This window comes from Enoplosus armatus, chromosome 1 (assembly GCF_043641665.1).
Source record: "Enoplosus armatus isolate fEnoArm2 chromosome 1, fEnoArm2.hap1, whole genome shotgun sequence".
Lineage (NCBI taxonomy): Eukaryota > Metazoa > Chordata > Actinopteri > Centrarchiformes > Enoplosidae > Enoplosus > Enoplosus armatus.
This window is the reverse complement of record NC_092180.1, coordinates 7,553,768-7,574,892: the sequence shown is the minus strand read 5'-3', so window position 1 is coordinate 7,574,892 and position 21,125 is coordinate 7,553,768. Positions and strand designations below refer to the sequence as shown.

The following is a 21,125-nucleotide window of genomic DNA, read 5'->3' as shown; positions in this document are numbered from 1 at the left end:
AGACGTCGCCGATTGGATCAAAATTAAACCGGACCGCGCATGTTTCAATTTGATTGCCTCTGCCGTTTGTCAATCAAAGTGCGAGCAGAGTTTGCGGTTGAGGCGTCAGGTGAAACTCGCTCTGTTAGGAAAAGGGGACAGATACAAACTTACTTCGTCTGAACTTTCTGGAAAGTTTTTTTGTACTATTTATGAACTTATTCACCAAAGGAGACTTTTAACACCAGGAACCAACACTTTACAAGATGAAGAGCCTCAAGTATCGATTGAAAAAGCACGAAGTTACCATCACAGTAAGTTGAACACTGTTGTTCTTTCTGTATTGACTAAGTTTTCTCTCTTACCATTGAATTAGCTAGTTGTCGATCAACGATGCTAATGCTACACGTTGTGTTTTAACACCGAGGCGGTTATTGTTTGTAACCCTGACTTTTTGTCCTCATCAACCACGTTAACCTCGGTCATGTTCCCACGGCGGCTGTTGTGCGGTTGGAAAATACACCGCCAGCAAGTTTAAGCACCTGCACCTCTGCGCGAGTGGTGGATGTGGCCTGACACAGTTTAATAACGCTGCATGTAGTCAGGTTTTTTTTAACGATCTGGCCTAAATCTATGGCAGCTGACGGTGTTGTTGTTATTCACAAAGAGCGGTCAGGAAGAAAGCTCCGTAAATCAGTGCACCAAAGCGCCAGTCCTCCTGCTTGTTGTCTCCGGGGACACCCATGGTCCTCTGGAAGCTGGGGTTTCACATGTTGACCTTTCTTGAATGCAGCAACTTACCAACAGATGCGAGGTCTCCTGTAGGATGAAGGTTCAGTCCAGATACATTAAGTAACTAGCATCCAACGGCTCTGCAGTAAATGAAGGTTATAATGTATGTAATGTAAATGTTTTTAGAAAATGTGTTAAATCAACTTTATGATCCTTTTTGAGGCTGAGGTTTGTGGTGCTGTTGGCATTTGCGCTTGAAAAATGACTAAAAGAATTAAAAAAATTATCAAAATACTTGCTGATTGATTTTCTGCCACTTGACTAACCGATTAATCATTTCAGCTCTACTGAAAACTACAGCCTCAAAACTGACCACAAAGTTGAATCAACGCCTCTTTTTCAACAAAAACTGAACATTTTACAACCTTAATGAAGGTCAGATTTATTAGGGTTGAGAAGAAATGCACTAATTCTGCAACAAATTACAGGTTTATATAAAAGAATATTACATCAAAACCTCACATTTCTCTTTACTTTGTTGCACTTAGCCACGAGGCTCCGTGGCACCATGGATGCACCATAAGTCCCTTGAGGAATGTCACCGTGATTTAGTTCTCAGGTTAAGTCTGCATGTGTTACAGCCAAGAGTATTGAATGAATAACACAGTATAATAACAGTATATGAATATCCATCAGGTCTATGCTTTTCTACTATGTTAAATAAGCCCATAATATGCCTTGATGTGGAATTAATTCTTCACAATCTAGCAATGGCCTCTGAGCTACGCTTAATAGACAGTCATTACAATTCTGCACAGTTCAACATGCAGTGGGTGTTTGGCACTGCACTGTGTTTTGAGCTCCCAGCAATTACCATGAGAAAGGCACAAAGCCAGAGGAGCTGTGTGTGGTAAACTATCTGGCCCTTTTTAAAAGGGAGGGGGGGGGGGGGGGCTTTCAGGAATGAAATGGTATTGTATTCTCATTGATAGTTGTCTCACTCCTTCTGTCAGAAGCAGAGACATCTATTTAAAATTCAAGCAAAAAAAAAGCGTGCCTGTGTTTTTGACCTGTGGCATTTTTTTTGGTACCATTTGTATAAAAACAACCTCATGGAAAAACTGGAGGTAAGCTGTGTTGAGGAAACAGACGTGACATTTACACAGGTCTGAGTGATGATTTCAGAACATTCCCATTGTATTCCTCTGTGGAGGCAGATACCAAAGGGAAAAACTGACAGATGACAGTACCCTCACAGACATCACTATATGTCTAAGCTCATTTTAAAGGTATTTAAAGACATATTTTACCTTAGTTCTGCTTTGTGTGCTGCCAAAGATAAAGTCACCGTTATCAATCATTGCATATATGCCATCACTACCTTTTCCATCCTGAAACCTTTGATGTTCATAAAACATAATGCTGCCAATCTAAAGCCGTGTTGACGGATATGATTTATTTGAGTCTTTTATTGCACATGTTTTATATGTATGCTTCCCTAATTGGTGTACAATGCCTGGGAGGTGAACTCACTCACTCTTTCCTGGTGGGGTGACTAATAATTAAGAAAAATACTGCGGCATTTTCCGAGTGGGAGAGGCAAAGGGGGAATTCAAAGGAAACTTGCTTTTCATATGTGAACAAACAGTGACTGGCCAGAGAAAACAAATGAGTTGAGGAAACCATATCCTCTTCCACTCCTTGCACAATGTAAATGTATTATCTCCTCCAGTAAGAATTTATGGATTTACTTGGAATTTATTAAACAAATAAGCCATAAACTGATGTTCTCACTCTACTTGACATTGTCTTTAAGTGGTACTTGTTCTATTTTATTGTTTTCTGTCATTATTCTACAATCGGGTTTGCCTATCGAGTATTGGCAAGAACTTATTTCAGCCAGGGAATGCTAACTAGGCTACCAAACCATTTAAGATAGCTGAAAACTCAGTTGCCAGGATACAAAATGCCATGGCATTCCCTAAATACCAACTGTAGATTAAAGGCAGGATGAGGTCTGTAGCGTTGGCTCAGGTTTGCACCAATTAGGGCTCCAGTTTCTGTTCATTTCTTGTGTACAAAACATTTTTCTGTTTTTAAGAGTGAATCATCACAAGGCTTTTCATGACACGCATTGTCATGGATAATTTCCAGTCACTCCCAATAGAAAGAAAAGGATTCACGATATGTTTTTTGTTTGTTTGACAGAGGTTATTATTATTTTAATTATAGATTAATCTGTCATTTATTTTCTCTAATAAGCAGTTTAAAAATGTCCATCCCAGTTTCCCACAGCCTAAGCTGACGTCTTCGAGGTTGTGTCCAATCGTTCATATTCAGTTTACAAAGATATAAAACAGAGAACAGAAGCAAATCCTCACATTAGAAAGGCTAGAACCAGAGATTTTTTTGTATTTTTTGGTTCATAGAAATGACTCACAGCGATTTTATATATCAAAATAATTGCTGATTAATTGTCTTCACTTAAAATGCCCAAAAACAAGGCTTTAATGTTGAAGTTTTGTCGTAGATTTTGGCAATAAATTAAAATAATATGATCCTTCCATCTTGAAAATGAAATTGGCTAATGACAAGCGGATCCTTTTTACAAGCATAAAAACAAATACAAAAGAGAATGTCTAGATAAGAATGTGCTCAGCGAGACTAAGATCAAATGTCTGAATCTGGTCGGACAAACATTCTCCAAACGCCTTAGCTGGCCACAAACCCAGATTTCCGAAGCAAATATGTTGAAAATGTTTCAGCTTCAGCAGAACTTGGCAGTTATTCAGAGTTGCATCTACAGAGACGGTAGCAGACAGGAGAGCTTTGGTAGGAAAATAAGAGAAACTGGATTTCCTGGTTAGTTTTGAGGTTAGTCTGAGCTGTCGCACACAGTCACAGTTTGTCATCACGGCAATTATCTGTCCTGTCAGTTGGGGGCCAAAATGCTCTAAAACCACTCTATCGGACAAATGAGCTGATTCATATTATTATTGTCTCAGTGAAGGAGATCCTGTACCTGTCAATCATCTGTTCTGCAGATAGTAATCTTTGAGGCAGATTCATCCATGGCCTTGCCAGACCACAATGAGAAGCGAAACTGTGGTCTGGCCCTGCAAGGCTTGCGATATGTCATTTCAGAATATTTTCTCTCGTTCCCAAGATCCAATTCTCAAGAGCTTTATTTTCATTCTGCTCGCTGGAGCATGAACAGGCCATTCTGTCATGAATTTTCAGCCTTCATTCCCTGTGCAGTATTGATTTGCTGTCTTTGTGTCTGTCGTGGTTGTGTATTTTGGGATATCAAGTCTCGTTAAAGAGCACTGATGTACTTGAAGTTAGACCTGTCTTCTCATAAGGAGTGGGTTTTGTTTGTATTTTGCACATGCGCACTCAAGCACACTGACCATGCGATACACATCGTGCCGCCGGTTTCACCCTATTTTTGTGATTGGCGGATGTATTATGGATGTATACAATACACAATTTAAAATATTTAAAAAATCAGCTTTGCAAATGTTTTATTAGAACTTTACATGCACTTGTTCGGCCTCGAGGCTATAAGGCTACAATTTATAACGTGGTAGCTATGCCTTTAAATATGTTTGGCTCTATAAGATCATTGTGGGTAATGTTGCAAATCAACGAGCAGGACTATTGGAAAAAGATTTTTGCATAAATGTGATGAAGTGCCTAGATTTATCATGTTTTTTTATTTGCTAGAAAATGTACTATTTCATGATAGATTATGTATTTATCAATATTGCGATATTATGTTACGTTTCATATCTATATTGCCCAACCCTATCGGCCAACGTACAACTATTAGTTATATATGTGATCATCCAACAATACATTTATTGAGCCATGAGTACTGTTGGTGGTAGTTTAGTGCTTTGAAACAATGTTGGGAATGTGATGGAAACGGTTATGATTGGGGCTCCGAGTGAGATTGTAAGTGGTTGAAGTGGGCTGAAATGAAAGTCATTCAGTGACACACCCCATATAGACCTCTGGCATCTAGGTTAATCATCAAAGGCATGTTGGAGTGTGTGCAGCACTCTCTCTGGTGCTAAAAAACCCTCTCATTTATGCCAGCTAACAATTAAGATCTCTGACTACGTTTTCAAACGTTATAGCCAACAGTCAGAGAAAGGCATTGTTCTGATTCAGATGATTTCATGACTTTCTTGATGGACTACTCCATTAATGGTTACCTAACAAGTCTAGTTTCCCCTCACATTCAACCTCAAACCTGATCTTTCTGTCATGGTGCTATGGTGATGTGGCTGTCTTTGTGCAGATACTGGAGAAAGACTTTGCTCTGAGCTGATCTTTTTATGGTAGCTTAGAGCAGTAGAGAACGTTTCACACCAAAGAGCTACAAGGCTTGAAGCACAGGAATGTTGTTTGTAGCATCAAGAGTATTTGAACCTGGCAGAACAATGGAGGTGCAAGTGAAGAGTCTTCTTTTGCCATGTGACTTGGATATTTTTATTGAACGTGATTTCAGTTCACAGCAAATCCTGTCCGTGTTGGTAAAAATGTAAAACAAAGAAAAATATTTTCTCTATTGTTGAATTTTGACTGTTTTTATATGAGATGGAGATTCTGATTGTGGGGCATTACATCTACAACTGGGTTCATTATTATATTATGTTATGGTAAATGCTTTGTCATGTTAGAGATAGTGCCCTGCTGGAATGTCTTTGTGTCACAAAAATGGAAACTCTAAAAGACAGACAGGATTAAGGTGATTACATCAAAAAATGCCATTCAATAATGCAACTAATGTTCCACATATTGTACAGCGATTATGGGCTGCTTTGTCTCTGAGCATAATCACATTATAAAAAAAAGATGGTTCCAGCTTACTCGTGTTTCTGCCTTTACTACATCATGAGTGTATTATCAATGAGCATGTAACATGGCTATTGTGAGGAAAATAATCAGGAGTGCTTATTTCTGTAACTTGAGTTTTTATTGTTCATTTCTTTTGTTGCATACCTCCAGGAAGTCCAGAGTAAAGGATTAGCGTTATTGTCAATCCTTTACTACCTCTGAAGTGAATAGGGATCTAATTTCTTGCTCAGGGGCACTTCAACAGGGAGGGTATTTTGAACCTGGATCATTCAGGTGACGGACGGTTAGTTTGGTGTTAAGATGAGTTAAATGAATAAAAAAAAATTTCAGTCTTTTGTAACATACTGCTTTTCATCATTTTATAATTGTAAGAAGTGAACATTTGTTCATGGTCTCCTGGCAAATGTAAGTCCAAGGCTGATCATCAAAGCCAGTCATTTGGTTTGAAAAGCCTTCATTGGGTGACAGGTTGAACACTCGCCTAAAAGCTTACCTCAGGCGGTTATTCAGACACAGCACAGTGTAATGAAAGGGGTAAGTCAAGGATAAAGCATTCATACAGGTATTTTCAGCCTCTCCTGTATAGGCAGACATTTGCTCGACCGTTGATTATATCACAGCTTTAAGCCGCATATGTGACTCACAGTCTTAATGGCAGCAGGGTTATTTGTGAAACCTATATCAAAAACAAATGTCGCTGCTCAGGGGATATCAGGCCTCACACTTGGTATCAGCCAACTTATGTCAGGCTTGTCATCGTTTCTGGGGTCATTACCTCTCTTAAGGCTGTTTAATCACCCACTTGTACATAAGTATATGAGAAGATGGAGGAAAGACCAGGTGTGATCAGGATCATGCACCTTAAGGCTGAAATGTAAGAGCCTCCCTTGCCCTTGAAGTGGTGTGATTTTACAAAATAGAGAGCAGCGCTGGGAGGTGTTGATGATGGCACATGAGGTTAGAGGGGCCAGATGGAGTTCGACTCTGATTTCAGTGTTGTTTTTAACAAAAGGAGGGTGGGGCTGGGAGAAGGGAGCATGATGGCTCCAAGCCTTTAGCGGTGATCACTGCATGCTGTTTTAACTGCGTCTTTGTGATAAGATTATGAAGTTGTTGAAATAGTACTCAGATGAGCTCAACACAGATTTGTTCTTCCAATCTCTCAGTTGTTGTCTACTGAAGTGTGTTAGAATAATGACATTCATGTCAAAGTGTTTTCTTTTCAACGGTTTGTATATCAAGAACTGGTTCTGAATAGGAACTAATGTCTGTTTTATAAAAACTGGGAATTCATTAGGAAACATGCTTTTTCATTTGAGTTGCCAATACAAGTGAAGTTTAGACCTGCTGTGCTTCCATGTGCAACACTGAGTTTTACAACATGATTTTACAATTTTGAAAACACTATGCACATAGTATGAGAGATGTTTTTTGTGAAGTGTCGCATTTTTGTTAAGTGTCGCATTTTTGTTAAATGGCGTAATCAGAGTGCGGAAAGAGGTTAATTTCATCAACGCAGGTGTGTGCGTGTCTCAACTGTGTTTAAAGGACGTATAAAATAAATAAAAATGTTGTTGTTTTTAGTTGGGTTTTTTTGCCGACTAAAACAATGTACCAAGAATCCAAACAAGGATCCCAGAAGAACCAGAATCGAAAAGCCAAATCAGAATTGATCAAATCTGACTGATACCATCAGAACTGAAACCGTCATGAAAACAAATTATTTTGTTCCACCTCCCACCTGCCTGCTATCACCTGCTAAGGCTTTTAAAACTTGTGGGCTACTGCAGCTGTTTGGTGAGTTCTGTAATGGACTACTGCTGCAATTTTAACCTCAGTGTACACGGCTTGCTTCCAGTTTTCCCATAAATGCTGGTAGAAAAGTGCAGCAGTTCAGTAAAGGACACAGAATATTCTATCAGTGATTGTTGTGCCGGGCTGCACAAATGTCTGTGATGCAAAGATTCAGTGACAGCGAGCCTCATCTTTAAAATTATACTCAATTTTAAACATCGATATAGTACCCTGTCTGTTACTTAGCCAATTACCATTTAGCGGTGACTGCTACACTTAAGGCTGCTTTCACATGAACAGAGAAATAGCATCGGAACAACATGTCTACTGAAGCAGAATCAGCATTTTCAAAACTGCAATGTTACAGAAATATGAGAAGTTTGTTGATTTCATAATAATAAACATTACCCTGGTGTGGGAACGTGTATGCTGTGCAGCCTCCTAAACCCCTGAGGGATCTCTCTCAAGCCATTGAGCAGCCTTTAAGGCACCGAGCACCTCCTGAACGATAACAAGCTGAAGCCTCCTTCAGCAGGTTTAGGAGACACCCAGCAGGCGTTCTTACCCCTCTGCTGGTGGGGGTGAGAGGGTATGGGATTTGAAAAATCCTCTTTTCCTCCCTCCCTCCCCTCATTTTCAAAGTTTGCATTTTGATTGCCTTTGGGGTTTGAACTGGTTTTGACTGAATGTGTAATTTGGGTTAATCTTAGGTTGGACTACAAGGATTTTCAAATCTCCTGACAAGCGCCTGTCAAGCTAAATTACTGGTCTGCTTGCTGCCCTGTCAGGAAGATGTTCATGCTGTACAATGGAGCAAAGACTGCTGTCACACATGAATACAAGAGATCTCACAGTATCCAATTTTGTCATTCAAAAGCTTTCTCATCCATCCACAGCAGTGAACTCTACAGTCAGAAAAGTGCTCTGTTTTCTCTTACTTCATGGCACAGAAGCGAAAGATTTCATTTGTTAAATGGCATTACCCAAAATAATTTATCCAATCATGTTAAGGTGCATATCAACGTATTTTAACTTTCATAAAGAGAGGTTTCGTGTTGTTAACATTAAAAAGGGTTTAAATCTCAGAAGGGATCATGTGTCCAAAAGGAAAATAGCTCATCCTCTGGGGAGCATGAATGTGCTCAGTGAAGCTTTTGATTGCTTCTTGGGTGCAAGTGGGAAGTTTGGCCAAATGGTGGCCCTTTGGAAAAACTCTGGAGGTCAGCTAAGTCAATAGGGGATCATGAATACCTATATCAAATTTCATGACAGTCTGGCGAGTAGTTGTTGATGTCTTGCTTTAACCAAAGAATCAACTGAGATCTCATTCTTTCTCTGTTTGTATTATTTTTGGGGGGGTTTCTTCCCCCTTTTGCAGACTTAGATCTTACTCTATTGTTCATAGACATTTTACTTATATTCACTGTAGGAGGCAAACTCTCAGACAGGATCAGCAGGAGTTTGTTTTAGGCTGGACGTTGTGTTGGCTGTAGAGTAGGTGGTAGCGTGATGGTCTGTGTTTTTAGGATTAATGTCTGGCTCCATGGAGGCAGCCATGAGGTCATCTCAGCAGTGTTACCCGTCTTTGTTCCCATGCTGCACCAGCGACCGTCTGCGTGGGGCAGAGAGCTTACTCTGTGGAAGAGCCACCAGGGAGCATGATTATGTGTGTGTGTGTGTGTGTGTGTGTGTGGTGGTGATGTGCATGTGTGTCTTTGTTTGTCATTTTTTAGTTATGGGGACCACGCAGTTGGAAGTGTGTGTTGGGTTAGTGATGGAGAGATTACCAATGTTGGGGGAGGTCAGCATGTGAGAGGGGGCTGAGCTTCTTGACTGACTATGGGTGGGCTGCAGTTGACACCCCCACCCACCCACACACACACACGCACACACACACACACTTACAGTCAGGCATGCTGAGCAACAGGAGCACAAAGGCTCTGCTGATGAGGGACAAACTGCTGTGAAATGGCTCAGACTAAGCCTCGTCAAGCTGTGCTCTCTCTGTGTGTTTGTATGTTTCCGTCTTTCTGCTTGATCAGAAACTTGAAGTCAGTAACACTTTTGGTCAGTTTTGATACTTTTTTGCCGAAGACAGTGTGAGAAAGAAAGTGGTGGAGCCTTTGTTTTCAACACCACCGCTGGCTCTACAGGCTCACTGAACAACTAGACAAATCTTATCTCATGTTTCTCAGACTTTTCACTCTTTGTTAACCATTACTTGCCTATTTTAGATGTGTCACATCAGTCAGCGGGAGCTATAATAATTAAGTTTAACAACACTTTATTTTACCATTTTACCATTACCTGCTGTCAAGTCAGTCACAAGTAAACAAAAACAAAAGGGACCCGTTCTTGTTATACTACATAATTTATGTTTTCTAACTTTGACAGCCTAAGTTATTTGGTAAGTTTGTGTTTGAGAACTTTCTGGCAGCCAGTTATAAATATGACATCTTGCTATTTCATTACATGAAAAGGAAAACAAAATACCAGCAACTAGATTTTATTTACTACAGCTATTATGTTGTCTTTATTTTAATTTATGTATGTTTTATTGCAGTTAAATATTAGGGTAAGTACATGTCTTTATCATGGCAGCCATGGCTCTGTTTAGTGAGTTTTTATGAGAAGTGCAGTAGAGTTGACTGTGATGTTCTTGTTCCTGATTAGAAAGATTGTGATGTGACCGTCAATCTGCTGGTTTTTCTAAAGGTCCACATATAGATCTTTTGAGATGTGGAAGGAGACTTTTCGCAGGAGATCTGCTTACTCAGAACGTGTGGTCATAGTAAAGAATAGGTGGAGCATTTGACTTGTCGCAGGGGCAAGTTACTACCTGCTCTGTATCCACCTGATCTTTATCTCGCACCATGGGAGTCATGTGTTCAAGAATTGGATCGCTTTCCTAGATTCTCTACAGCAGCTTCTCTTCAAATGTCGTTTTCTATACTTTATTACATAAGTGTGTTTATTTACGTAGTTTTAGTTTGCTCAGGTCTTTACATATAATATTTGGCAGATATGATGGTATGGAATATGCATACTATATTGGGGCTATGGAAATGTTGTAACCTGACTACAGTGATCTGTTACCGCAAAGCAAATGAAAGTTAGATGATGCCATTGAGCAACCATTGTTTAATACATTCCAAAAGACTATGGAGAAATAGCTATAAGTATATACATGTTTTTACGAAGCCAAGACCGTTCGACCATCCCTCCAGTCACATTCCTCAAACTGCCTGTGTGTGTGTGATGACTTGTAACTGCTGGCCAAACAACCATCATCACCAGTCTTTGTGCTCAAGTACCAACATGCCCCAAGAGTACCTCATTTCACCAAATACGGACATGAAAGACAAAAGACTCCTGTGGTGTTTTCCCTGTTTTTGCCTCATCATTTTCTTGAGGTGAGATTAAAACAACAGCCTTCATTCTTCACAATTCTCCCTTCAGCCACATAACATTAAAGTACCGCTGTCACATGTATAAACACGGCTGGTAGACACTACAATTTTTCTGTCTGCGTCTCTGTTCCTCCTTCTGCCTTGTGTGCATCCATTATTGTTTCTCATGGTAGTAAAAATGCTCATTTTAATGGTGTTTTTTTGTTGTTTTGTTTTAGAAAATCACTTCCGTGTTAATTTATTGTAGTGTCTCTACATTAGTGACCTAAATAGTTCCTCACTGACTGATTGGAAATCATTTCACAGTCCCACGGCTCTCTGTCTGCCCTGTTTTTCTTTTATTTCCACATCATCAGACCAGCTGGAATAATATCAGCCATACCAGCAGGCATCTACAGCCAAAGCCCATATCCCTGCTTGTTTTTAATTCCCCTGCTCTGGGACATTGTTATTTCAATGATGGCTATTAAAATGTGTCCGCTAAGCTGCTGACATTTTCAGGAAAAGTGTACTTTAACCTTGTACAAAAGCTACAACTGGTGCCTTCATGATAATTCCTGGAATTAATTTTTGTTCTTTTGAAATTGGCTAATTGAGGATTTCTCATTCAGCACATTTCTTTCATTTTCTTTCTTTCTTTCTTTTTTTTCTTAGATTTAGACAAAGCATTCAAGAATAGTATGAACAAGACTAAGAGTCTACAGCTATGATAGCAGCTCTGTGTGGCTGTACTTAGGCATAGCAGTGCATGTTAACATGCTCACAGTGACGATGCTAACATGTTGATGTTTAGCAGGTCTAATGTTTACCATTTTCACCATCTTAGTTTAGCATGTTAGCATGCTGACATTTGCTAATTAGCACTTAACACAAAGTACAGCTGAGGCTGATAGGAATGTCATTAGCTTTGCAGGTATTTGGTCATATGTAAGTATTGCACACCTTTTTTAAAATTTGACGTGATGGTGGCACTTTATATCAATGTCTTCATGTAACATTTCCATTACGTAGAGCAATAGATAACAGGCTTGCATCATTCAAATAGAGAACTGAAATTGGAAGCGAATCATTCTGCCATGAAAAAAGTTTCTTCTGTGTATTTTAATTGTATGTCGTCTCAGTGAACTCCGTCCATCCAGTGAGCATAACTTATCTTAATGATTCTGACTACAGAAACATGCAATGCACCTACTAACCATGTTTTTAAAATATTTGCAAAGTGTTCCCCCTGGAGCCTCCTTTTGAGGACATGTAGGTTTTCTCTCTTTTGAGATAAAACAAGTCTTTTTAGCAACTCCAAACAATTTTTCAATACGCTTTAAAGGTCTGACAACACATTAGGGGTACAGTACAATCTCCCAAATCCATTACGGATAAAGGCAGTAGAGGTAAAAATACAAAGTATTACCTTAAGAGAGGTTTTGTCCAGATTCAATTATAGACATCAGTTTGTTTAGATATCAACAACTGATAGTCGACATATCTCTATGAATGACACCATTGTCTTTCTAGAACGGTCTTTCAGAAACTATATTACAGCCTTCTTGTTCTTAATGATCCTGGGGAGTTGGCAGGGGCAAAGTTCACAGGGTTTGGGCAACTGGAAAGCTGATCGCCTGCCCTGGCAGCGGGTGTCGGAAGTAGAAGAAAATAGCAAGGAACAGCTCTGCCCTCTGGGTCATAAGTCATCTAAAACGGTGTGACCCAGCAGCTGGACGACCTAGTCTCCAGTTTGAATCTATGAGCAACACAAGTGAAGCTATCTAAAGAGGGTCACCAGGAAACTCCCAGTAATCCACTTTAGCACATGGGCTTTATTGTGTTTTCAACAGGCTCAGGCTTAACTCAAGTATTGTAAAACAGACCTACTGTATGTTATCAGCTTTTATCAGTTTTTCGGGGGCAGCCTGCTCAAAGAAGATTTACACACTGTGCTTAATATATTTTCTATTTTCCTAGAACTTACCTTACTGTACTCTGAGGAATATTCAATGCCTTTAGAAATGTTCTTGTATCCTTCTCTGATTGGTGCTTTTCAACAAAGTTGTATGAATTATTTGACTACAAAAAACAATTGGCTACACTAGTGATGATCTGCATGTGTCATAGTACAGATGGTGCTTGATGATTTTAAGTACTGATTTTACTTTTAGATACATTTTCTGTTCGTGTCATGGAACATGAAAGGTTCCCAGGCTTTTATGCTGTTTATAGACACTTTTATTGGCACAACAAAAAGTTGTGTGTGCCTTGTGTCAAAGCCTGCATTCAGTCAACTGATACAGTTTGGCTCTTCTTACAGAATGAAATTGATAACATTTAGTTAATAACTATTGAAAAGCCACATTGCTAGAGATTTGTTTCCACAGATACTGCACCCTAGCATATAATATTTATATTAAATATTGAATCAAAGCACCCATAGTGACCCAACATGTTGTCACATTATTCAAAAATACTGTGATATTTTATTCATGTCAGTAACCTCCCCCTCTATGGCCCGCTGCATGGTCCTCCTGCCAGGCTCTGCACACCTCCGCAATTATATATGTAATTGCAACTGGCACACAGTTACTATGTGTGCAGCTCAACAGTGGCATTCCCGTGTGTTTGCTGTAGATCTTTCTACTGTTTCTACTACAGTGTCAGAGAGCAATGGCATCTCTCCAAGGATGAGAGCACAGCTCCTGCAAGTATTTACACAATAATTCTGGCTGACAGGGTACACAGATCTGCAGAGAGGATGCACACGATGTTGCCCGGGGACCATTGTGACCCCTTAATTTATTCTTCTAAATTGGTGTTTAAATCTACAAGGTAAATTAGCTTCAAACCCTCTAGACAGCATATAGCAGTTTTACTGAAGTATTGACAATGCAGAGAGATAAGGGATTCTTCTGTGTAGAAAGAATCAACACTGAAGACGACCATTGGTCACCCTTTCTTCTGTGTCTCAGGATACAAATAGACTTTGGTGAATTGGACCTGTCATTTTTTTTTTTTGTTCACCACCAGGGGGCGTGTCTGTCTGCTTGTCATCCTGCATCTGGTCCACACTCTGCCCAGCAAGAGTGGTCCTGTGTTTAGCAGCTACCCAGATATGCAGCGAGTGCCTCATGTACATACCAAAAACAGAGTGCCTCTTTCCTCTGGACACCTGGCTTGAGCCATCAGTGGAGACTTGGCCCAATCCAAGAGGGACTCTCACTCTGAAGCATCAATTTACCTGTCCCATAATGACAGATTGACTGCAGGCATGCTGTATCTTGTCACTTTCTCACCCCGCCACTTGTTCTTTTACACACTTGTTCACGTCACATATTGGGCACTCTTTCTCTCCTCCTCCACCCTTCCTCTCTCTGCCCCTGAGGGGTTTCATCTACAGTCACTTTACTTGCCCAGACAGTTGCACAGTTCGTCACTACATGCACAGGTCTGTGGTCACAGATTACTGGGGGCTGTGTATTGGTGTGGGTGGGGTTTTAAAGCAGGTCCTGCTAACAGTAGTCCCAGAAAAACCTTGCTGATTATGAGAAGGTGGCAGTAGGACAGAGGGAGTAGCATGGGTACTGAGGTAGACTGAGGCAATTACGACCAGGATCTTTCTTTCGTGTTAACTTGTTTCTGGATAACCACTCTTACCAACATTGTTTGTTCCTGCATTGTTTGTTATGCAATTCCCCTTCTGGGGTAACAGCTGTGACTCGCATCATTTCTAGAGATTTCTGTGGCACAGTTTCTAGTATTTGACACTGATGCAGCTAGAGTTTTGGCTTTTCCCTGCCAGGGAATATTGCACCAATAAATCAACTTGTCGCAGAGATATTCACACAGCATACAGCTATTTTAATATAAACAGATGATTGGTGTCATGTTTGGGCCTGTTGATAAACTTGAAGTAAAGACATAATGCTTAGTATTAAAATGTGATGTGGGTCAACAGAACGTCTCATCCCTGAAGTTAGTTTGAACTGGTTTTAGTTCATCTGTTTGTGTGGTATGTTTACCTCATGCTAATGATCAAATAAACCAGACAATACATCACAAGTAAATGTAGTTATTCAGATAAACTTTTAATTAGATGAAGCATAATCCTTGAAAGAAGCTGTACAAGCAAAATATCATATTCAGTTGTCAAGACAATCTGTGGAGGTCACAATGTTACCATTTTAGTACATGGTAGGGACATTGAAAAATTGATTAGGTTTACTATTGTTCATTTTGATGTTATTGTATATATTGTACTATAATCAGCTTGTTAGCATGCTGAGGTTAGCATTTAGCTCAACGCACATCTATACTTATGTACGGCCTCACAGAGCATGACTGTAGACTCTTAGTCATGTCTTTTTGAACAGGAAATAATATTTGCATTGCCTCCATCTCACTCTGTGAACACAAATGATAAAGCTGTGTTAACAGAGGCTAGCAGATGTACTCTGGTATGTTCTGCACCTGATGTTTTATTTTTATAGTAAGAGGATAACAATGGCATGCAAAAAGCATGCTTTGTCATTTGTAGTTGTGAGAATCCAAATTGAAAGATGTGTTGTCATCTCACCAAATCAGCCAAAGTAAGTTCATTAAAAGATAGGTTCTGTTTTTTCAAGGCTGTCTTAATACAACAATCTCATGCTCAGTGTAAGAGTTATTGGTCGCTGTAAGCGTTCCTCCTGTCCATACTGGCCATGAAATTATCTCTTCCAAGTACGACTACAACATTTACACTTTTAATATATTTTCATCCCTAATTTAAAGGCATAAGAAAAAAAGGAAGTACTGCTAAAGATGGCACTTCCAAATATCTATCCACTCTGCCCATAAAATCTCAAAGGTTAACATTTCATGACATAATGTCTCTCTCACAGATGTCTCCTACGATCATCCCCATAGTCATAATCTCATGAAACCACGTCATGACTGCAGTCTGGCCTTGGGCGCGACTATCACTTAACATATTGGCGTATAGCTTTATGTTTTGGTCTTGGCTTCAGTCTGTTATCAGATGACCAGTTAGATATTTCCTGCTGGTGATTTCATTTGTGAGGACATTAGAGACCCATTAGTCTGGCCAGGGACTGAGAGAGAGAGGAAACTGAGGTGTTGGAAAGAGTTACAGCCTGTAGACAGTGATGGAAAGCTTGAACTGAAGATGACAACGTCTCCAACTGAAGTATTACAGACACCCAGAATAATCTGTGAGGACAGGTAGAGTCCTAACCCAGTGTCAGATGATGTTTTGTCCCCAAGGTCATTGTGTTAAAATAGAAACTTTAGGTAATGTGTTTGTTTCAGCTGCACGCAATGAGGGTTGAATATTGTTTCAGCATCAACATCGCAGTATACGTATGTTCAGTAGTCACATTCCAGAGGACGCAATATAATCAGGAGAAGCTGCTAGTCCAAGCTACTTTTAGAGCCTGCTTTTGTGCACAAATTGAGCTTATAACAAAAAAGTGTTTTACTTCTCTGCATTGAACGACTCCTCTCCTTTTTGTAGCCACACCAGTGGCATGGTTGTAGGGATGGCAGGGTTGTTTGGTCAGTCGGTCAGTCGGTCCACCACTTTTGTGGCAATGGATTGCCATGAAATTTGGGCCAGATATTCATGGTACCCAGAAGATGACTCCGGACCACAATGAGATTGACATTTTTAGTAAAATATCTGGATAACAATTGGATGGATAGCCATGACATTTGGTACACGCATTCATATCACACTCAAGATGAATTGTAATAACTTGGTAATCCCTTTTTATCTAGCACCATCACCATCATCATCATCACCATATTGCAACATCAATGACATACCTATCAACCTCAGCTGTACTTTGTGTTTAGTGCTAATTAGCATGCTAACACGCTAAACTATGATGTTGATCATTGTAAACATTATACTGTTCCTGCTAAACATCAGCACTTAAGCATTGTCAGTGTGACCATGTTAGCATGCAGATGGTAGCTTTTCTGTTTGCACGGCTGTCGACTCTTGTTTCTATGTCCTAATGCTGACCTGCAATGGATTCCTGCTTTTCCAATGATTCATTGTGGAATCAGATACACATCAAATGGCCAATCGCGATCATATCTCTGCGGCGTGATTTGTTCAGTGCACAATGAAATAAAAACATGCTAAAAGATTTTTGCATCTAATTTTGAAATGAGACAAAAGTAAAAACTGTTGATGAATATAAATTCTACATCTGGTATTTGGAAGTACAATAATTTGTTTTTAATTAACATGACATAGAGCAAGAACTCAAGTTTATTTTCAATTACTGAGCTCAACAACATTTAATTAAACACATATACATGTGCTTGATTTTGTTGTCATTATTTCAGCAGGGCTCGTTCCAGGGTATGAAAGTAAAGCAGGGAGATACACTGACACCATATTGACGTCATGATATGAAACTAGATATCATCATGTGCTATCGTCATCATCTTTCCAGGTCTTAAAGGCTGCAGTACAGTTACAGGATTCAAATTTAGATCGTTTGACTGCTCTGAGTAAAAAGAAAATGAAATTCATATCCACAAAACTTTTCTCAAAGATCATATCACCCACACATAGTTTACACCAACTATCTCAGGAAGGCACCAATAATCAATATATATACTTTTAAATCCTATTGTGATATCTGATTGTGTCAGTATCGACAAGGTCTCCTTGAAATTGAGGGACTGCTGCAGTGGCAACTCTTGCTTGCTAACAGCCCTATCATTAACTAGTACATTAACAGATTCACAAACAAATACACACACACACACACACACACACACCAGCCAGAACACCCGTGTGAGATATTTATGTGACCGATGTGCAGTATGCTTCGTGGCTAGGTGCCATTTTGGCGCCTTTGTCTCTATGCTAGGGTGAGCAGCTTTCGTAAGTTGACACCTACTTCTTCATATGACATGTCATGTGGAGAAGGTCTTTTTGTATGTTTGTGGATATCAGTGCCGCTCTGCTATCGCCAGTCTGGCAGCGGACAGTAACACGAGGCCACAAGGAGCTGATGCAGTGTGTAAACTAAACGGGTCCTTGGATTTCTGTCTCTGTACCTCTTTTTCTTGGGCTGTTTTACCAAATAAAAGTGAAAGCTTGCAGTGTTTACCACGTGGGTTTTAGTGTAAGTGGCAGTGTAGTAGTTTTTGGTGGGGCTGCAGTCTCAGACAGCTGGTTGTAAAAAGGCTGACATCTAACCTTGCTACCGTGCTGCTAGGATCAGGGGGCTTTGGAGCCACACCACCCTCTCTAGATGGATGGGTTAGCAGCAGCTTTTGGCCTAGTAGTGTCCTGTGAGGGTCAGTGCCAAGACCACTTCAAATGTGCAAACCATAATCCCCCTCTGACATTAATATTTTCAGATGTAGGCAAGCAGGGAGCATGGTGGGGGGTGGCAATGTAAGCAAGGTCTTTTTGGCTGGCCTTGTTTCATGCTGGCAGTGGTGATAGACACTAAAGCCATTACTCATGGTGCAGGCATGTCCAGAATGTATTCTTAGCCCCTGTCTTCCTATCAGTCACTACAGAAAGGTTGGAGGGTCAAAAAATAAAGAGGTAACCAGTCTACATGGCTGTCTGCACCACCGCTGTTTACCAGGGAGGGGGTGATATTTTAAACCTGGGAGAGCTCACATATTTACCCCACAGAGCCTGACTGACTTGCCATTTGGTGGGGTGAAGACACTGGAGACTGCTGATAGAGGAGAGAAGAGGCAAAGAGAGAAGCTCTTCAGTTCATTTGATAAGCAAGTAGCTTGCAGCTTTTACAGATACAAAACAGCCCAAAGAAGAAGAGGAAGAGTATCAAAACAAAAGAAGGAGGTTTGAGGATAAAGGCGTGAATAGAGGGGAAGACACTTGTGGGGAGGCAAGTGGTAGCCAGGCTGAGCTGACTTTTCCCCCTGAGGAGGAGTTGCAGTTGCCGGCCAGGGCAGGTCCCGGGGCTGGCAGGGCTGGCCCTACTGCTTCTCCACCTCCATTCCTTCCTCCTCCTGTTACTCCTACTTCTCCTCCCTTTTAACCATCAACCAAACTGCTGTGCAGTGATGAACTTACAGGCAGAGCACATGAGCAACATAGGAATGCTTAGAAAATCCTGCCAAATGAACTTCTGCCTCAAGTGAGGGGAACTCCAGAGGTTGAGCCTTCAAAAGAGGACATCCACTGCAGTGTTGACTGTCACCCTTTTGTCTTCTCATCCATTTTTTGTTGCACTCACTGGCTGAGTGCACTGAGAGACTGGAGGGATTTTTTTATACGCTTTGTTTTCTCCATTTTTGCTTTTGTAAACCGGAACAGTGGCATCCTTTTCAGTAGCACGGTGCAAGGACCAGCTCCACTCACCCAAGATGAGCCGCTGGCTGAAATGCACCTCCATGCACTTTGTAGGTATTCATTGTCAGTTTTTCACCAAAAGCTGTTTATGTGGTTACAGTTTCTTCTGTCATATCTACAAATTGAATCACCTGAAAGCCGTGCTTTAACAAAGTGGTAATGCCGTGAAGGAATTCTTCCTGTGGGAAATTGGGACAATTATCATTGGTGGATCAATTTGGTGACTCATTAATTGCTTCATAACTACAGTATATTTTACATGTTGTCAAAGTGATGTATGAATGGTATTATCTTTTTATGCTGCTGTGTGCATACAAATTGCTTGTGTTTGTATCTCAGTTAAGGTTATAATTTGGGTTCTCTGTTCATTTTTGACCGCCAGTCTTAAATGTGCTTCCCAGAAGCTTTAAGAGTACTCTGTTCCCATGCTTTGTAGCCATCACTCATGGGGAGGATTTGAAGCCGCAGTGCAGCACATTCTTGGCACATTCTACTTTAACTGAAGTCCGTTATTGTACTACAAGAGGAAAAATGACATTGCTGTTATGTCTGTTGTTGTTATTGTGTCAGAAATGGAGTTTGCCCGTCATAAGCTTGTGTCACTGTTACATTTATTAGTCAGCTACTGTTAAACTAAGTACTTATTTAGTAAAATATTGAACTGTTTTTAGTTTGGAAAATACTGTCAAACATACTGTATGTCTGATAGTTCACTATTGTCATTGTCAGAACACAGACTGGAACAAGTATGATGACCGGCTGATGAAGGCGGTGGAACGTGGCGAGGTGGACAAGGTGGCTGCTGTTCTCAGCAAGAAGGGCATCATCCCCACCAAGCTCGACGTGGAAGGACGCTCGGCGTGAGTAAACATGGACACACACACACACACACACACACACACACACATCTATATACAGACACACACACACATCCATGTCCAGTATGTTGACATTCGAAGACAAAGAGATGTGAATTTCTACATCACACTCTCAATAAACATAGAAATAAGACATGAACTGTATAATGAATTGAACAGAATCTACATTAGTAAAACTTTTATGTGCTTATATCCCCTCACTGTATGTTGGTTTTCTCTTCATTGTTACTATCTACCATGCCTTTTTGAATATTTGCAAAAATGATGAGCATCACAAATTCCAAACATTGTAGTGGTCTCCCCAGCACACATTCCTGTTTCCCAGATAAGCTATTTATAGCTGGGAATTCCTTTACAGTTTGGTCATTCTTACTCAAATAGTTTTACCTCTTACATCCTTTTTTGACATCAATGCCAAGTCTCCCTGCATGACCCTCAAAAACAAAACAAAAAAAACAACCCTCCCCCTACCTAAATTTCCCATGGCTATGATGAGCCTGTTGCACATTTCAACCTTAAACCTTCATCCAGCTGTCCTGCATATGAAAGGCATTGCAGTTGCATATTATTATGTGTCCATTTTTCTGTCCAGAAATTTCCCTTTTGGTGTCCTTCTTACTGGAGGTCAGTGTGGGAGTTGGTATAAAGAATGTTTGTGGCCACTGAAGGCTTGACCACATTGGCCAGAGGCTGTTTGTGTAGTCCCCACAGGAAATTACTCCCTGCAAATTCAGATCAGATCCACGGTGGTGCTTGCAACACCAACTAATACATTTAGGCCCAGCTGCAGGCTATTATCAGGATCAGTTGACATCTTGAAGGACCATGTTTTAGGATTTTTCAGTGGGAAACTGCAACGAGCTGGATTTACACTCTTCACAAGATTTCAGTAAAACAAGTGGGTCAACTGAAATATAAGCAACAGCGTAACTGAAATATGTATAAGGAATTCTCTAATGTTGCATCTTCCAAGACCACAGATATTTCAGGTATCTCATACTCTTATTTTGGTCCTATTAATGATCATAATGGCCCGGCCTTGGAAAACAATCCATTGAGCTGTTTAAAAAAGCAGGTACTTAGTTTTTTTCCTAAATGAAACCAGATTCCAACACCAGCATT

At 40.3% G+C, this 21,125-nt stretch overlaps 1 protein-coding gene across 1 annotated transcript in view; it reads left to right on the top strand.

Annotated features, from left to right (window-relative positions):
• The first annotated feature begins 211 nt into the window (after positions 1-211).
• Positions 212-21,125, top strand: part of uacab (uveal autoantigen with coiled-coil domains and ankyrin repeats b) — a 41,541-nt gene continuing 20,627 nt past the window's right edge. Inside the window, exons 1-2 of the mRNA XM_070905714.1 lie at positions 212-293; positions 19,855-19,985. Coding sequence (XP_070761815.1) covers positions 246-293; positions 19,855-19,985 — 179 coding nt within the window. The 5' untranslated portion in view covers positions 212-245. The remainder of the gene's footprint in view (positions 294-19,854; positions 19,986-21,125) is intronic.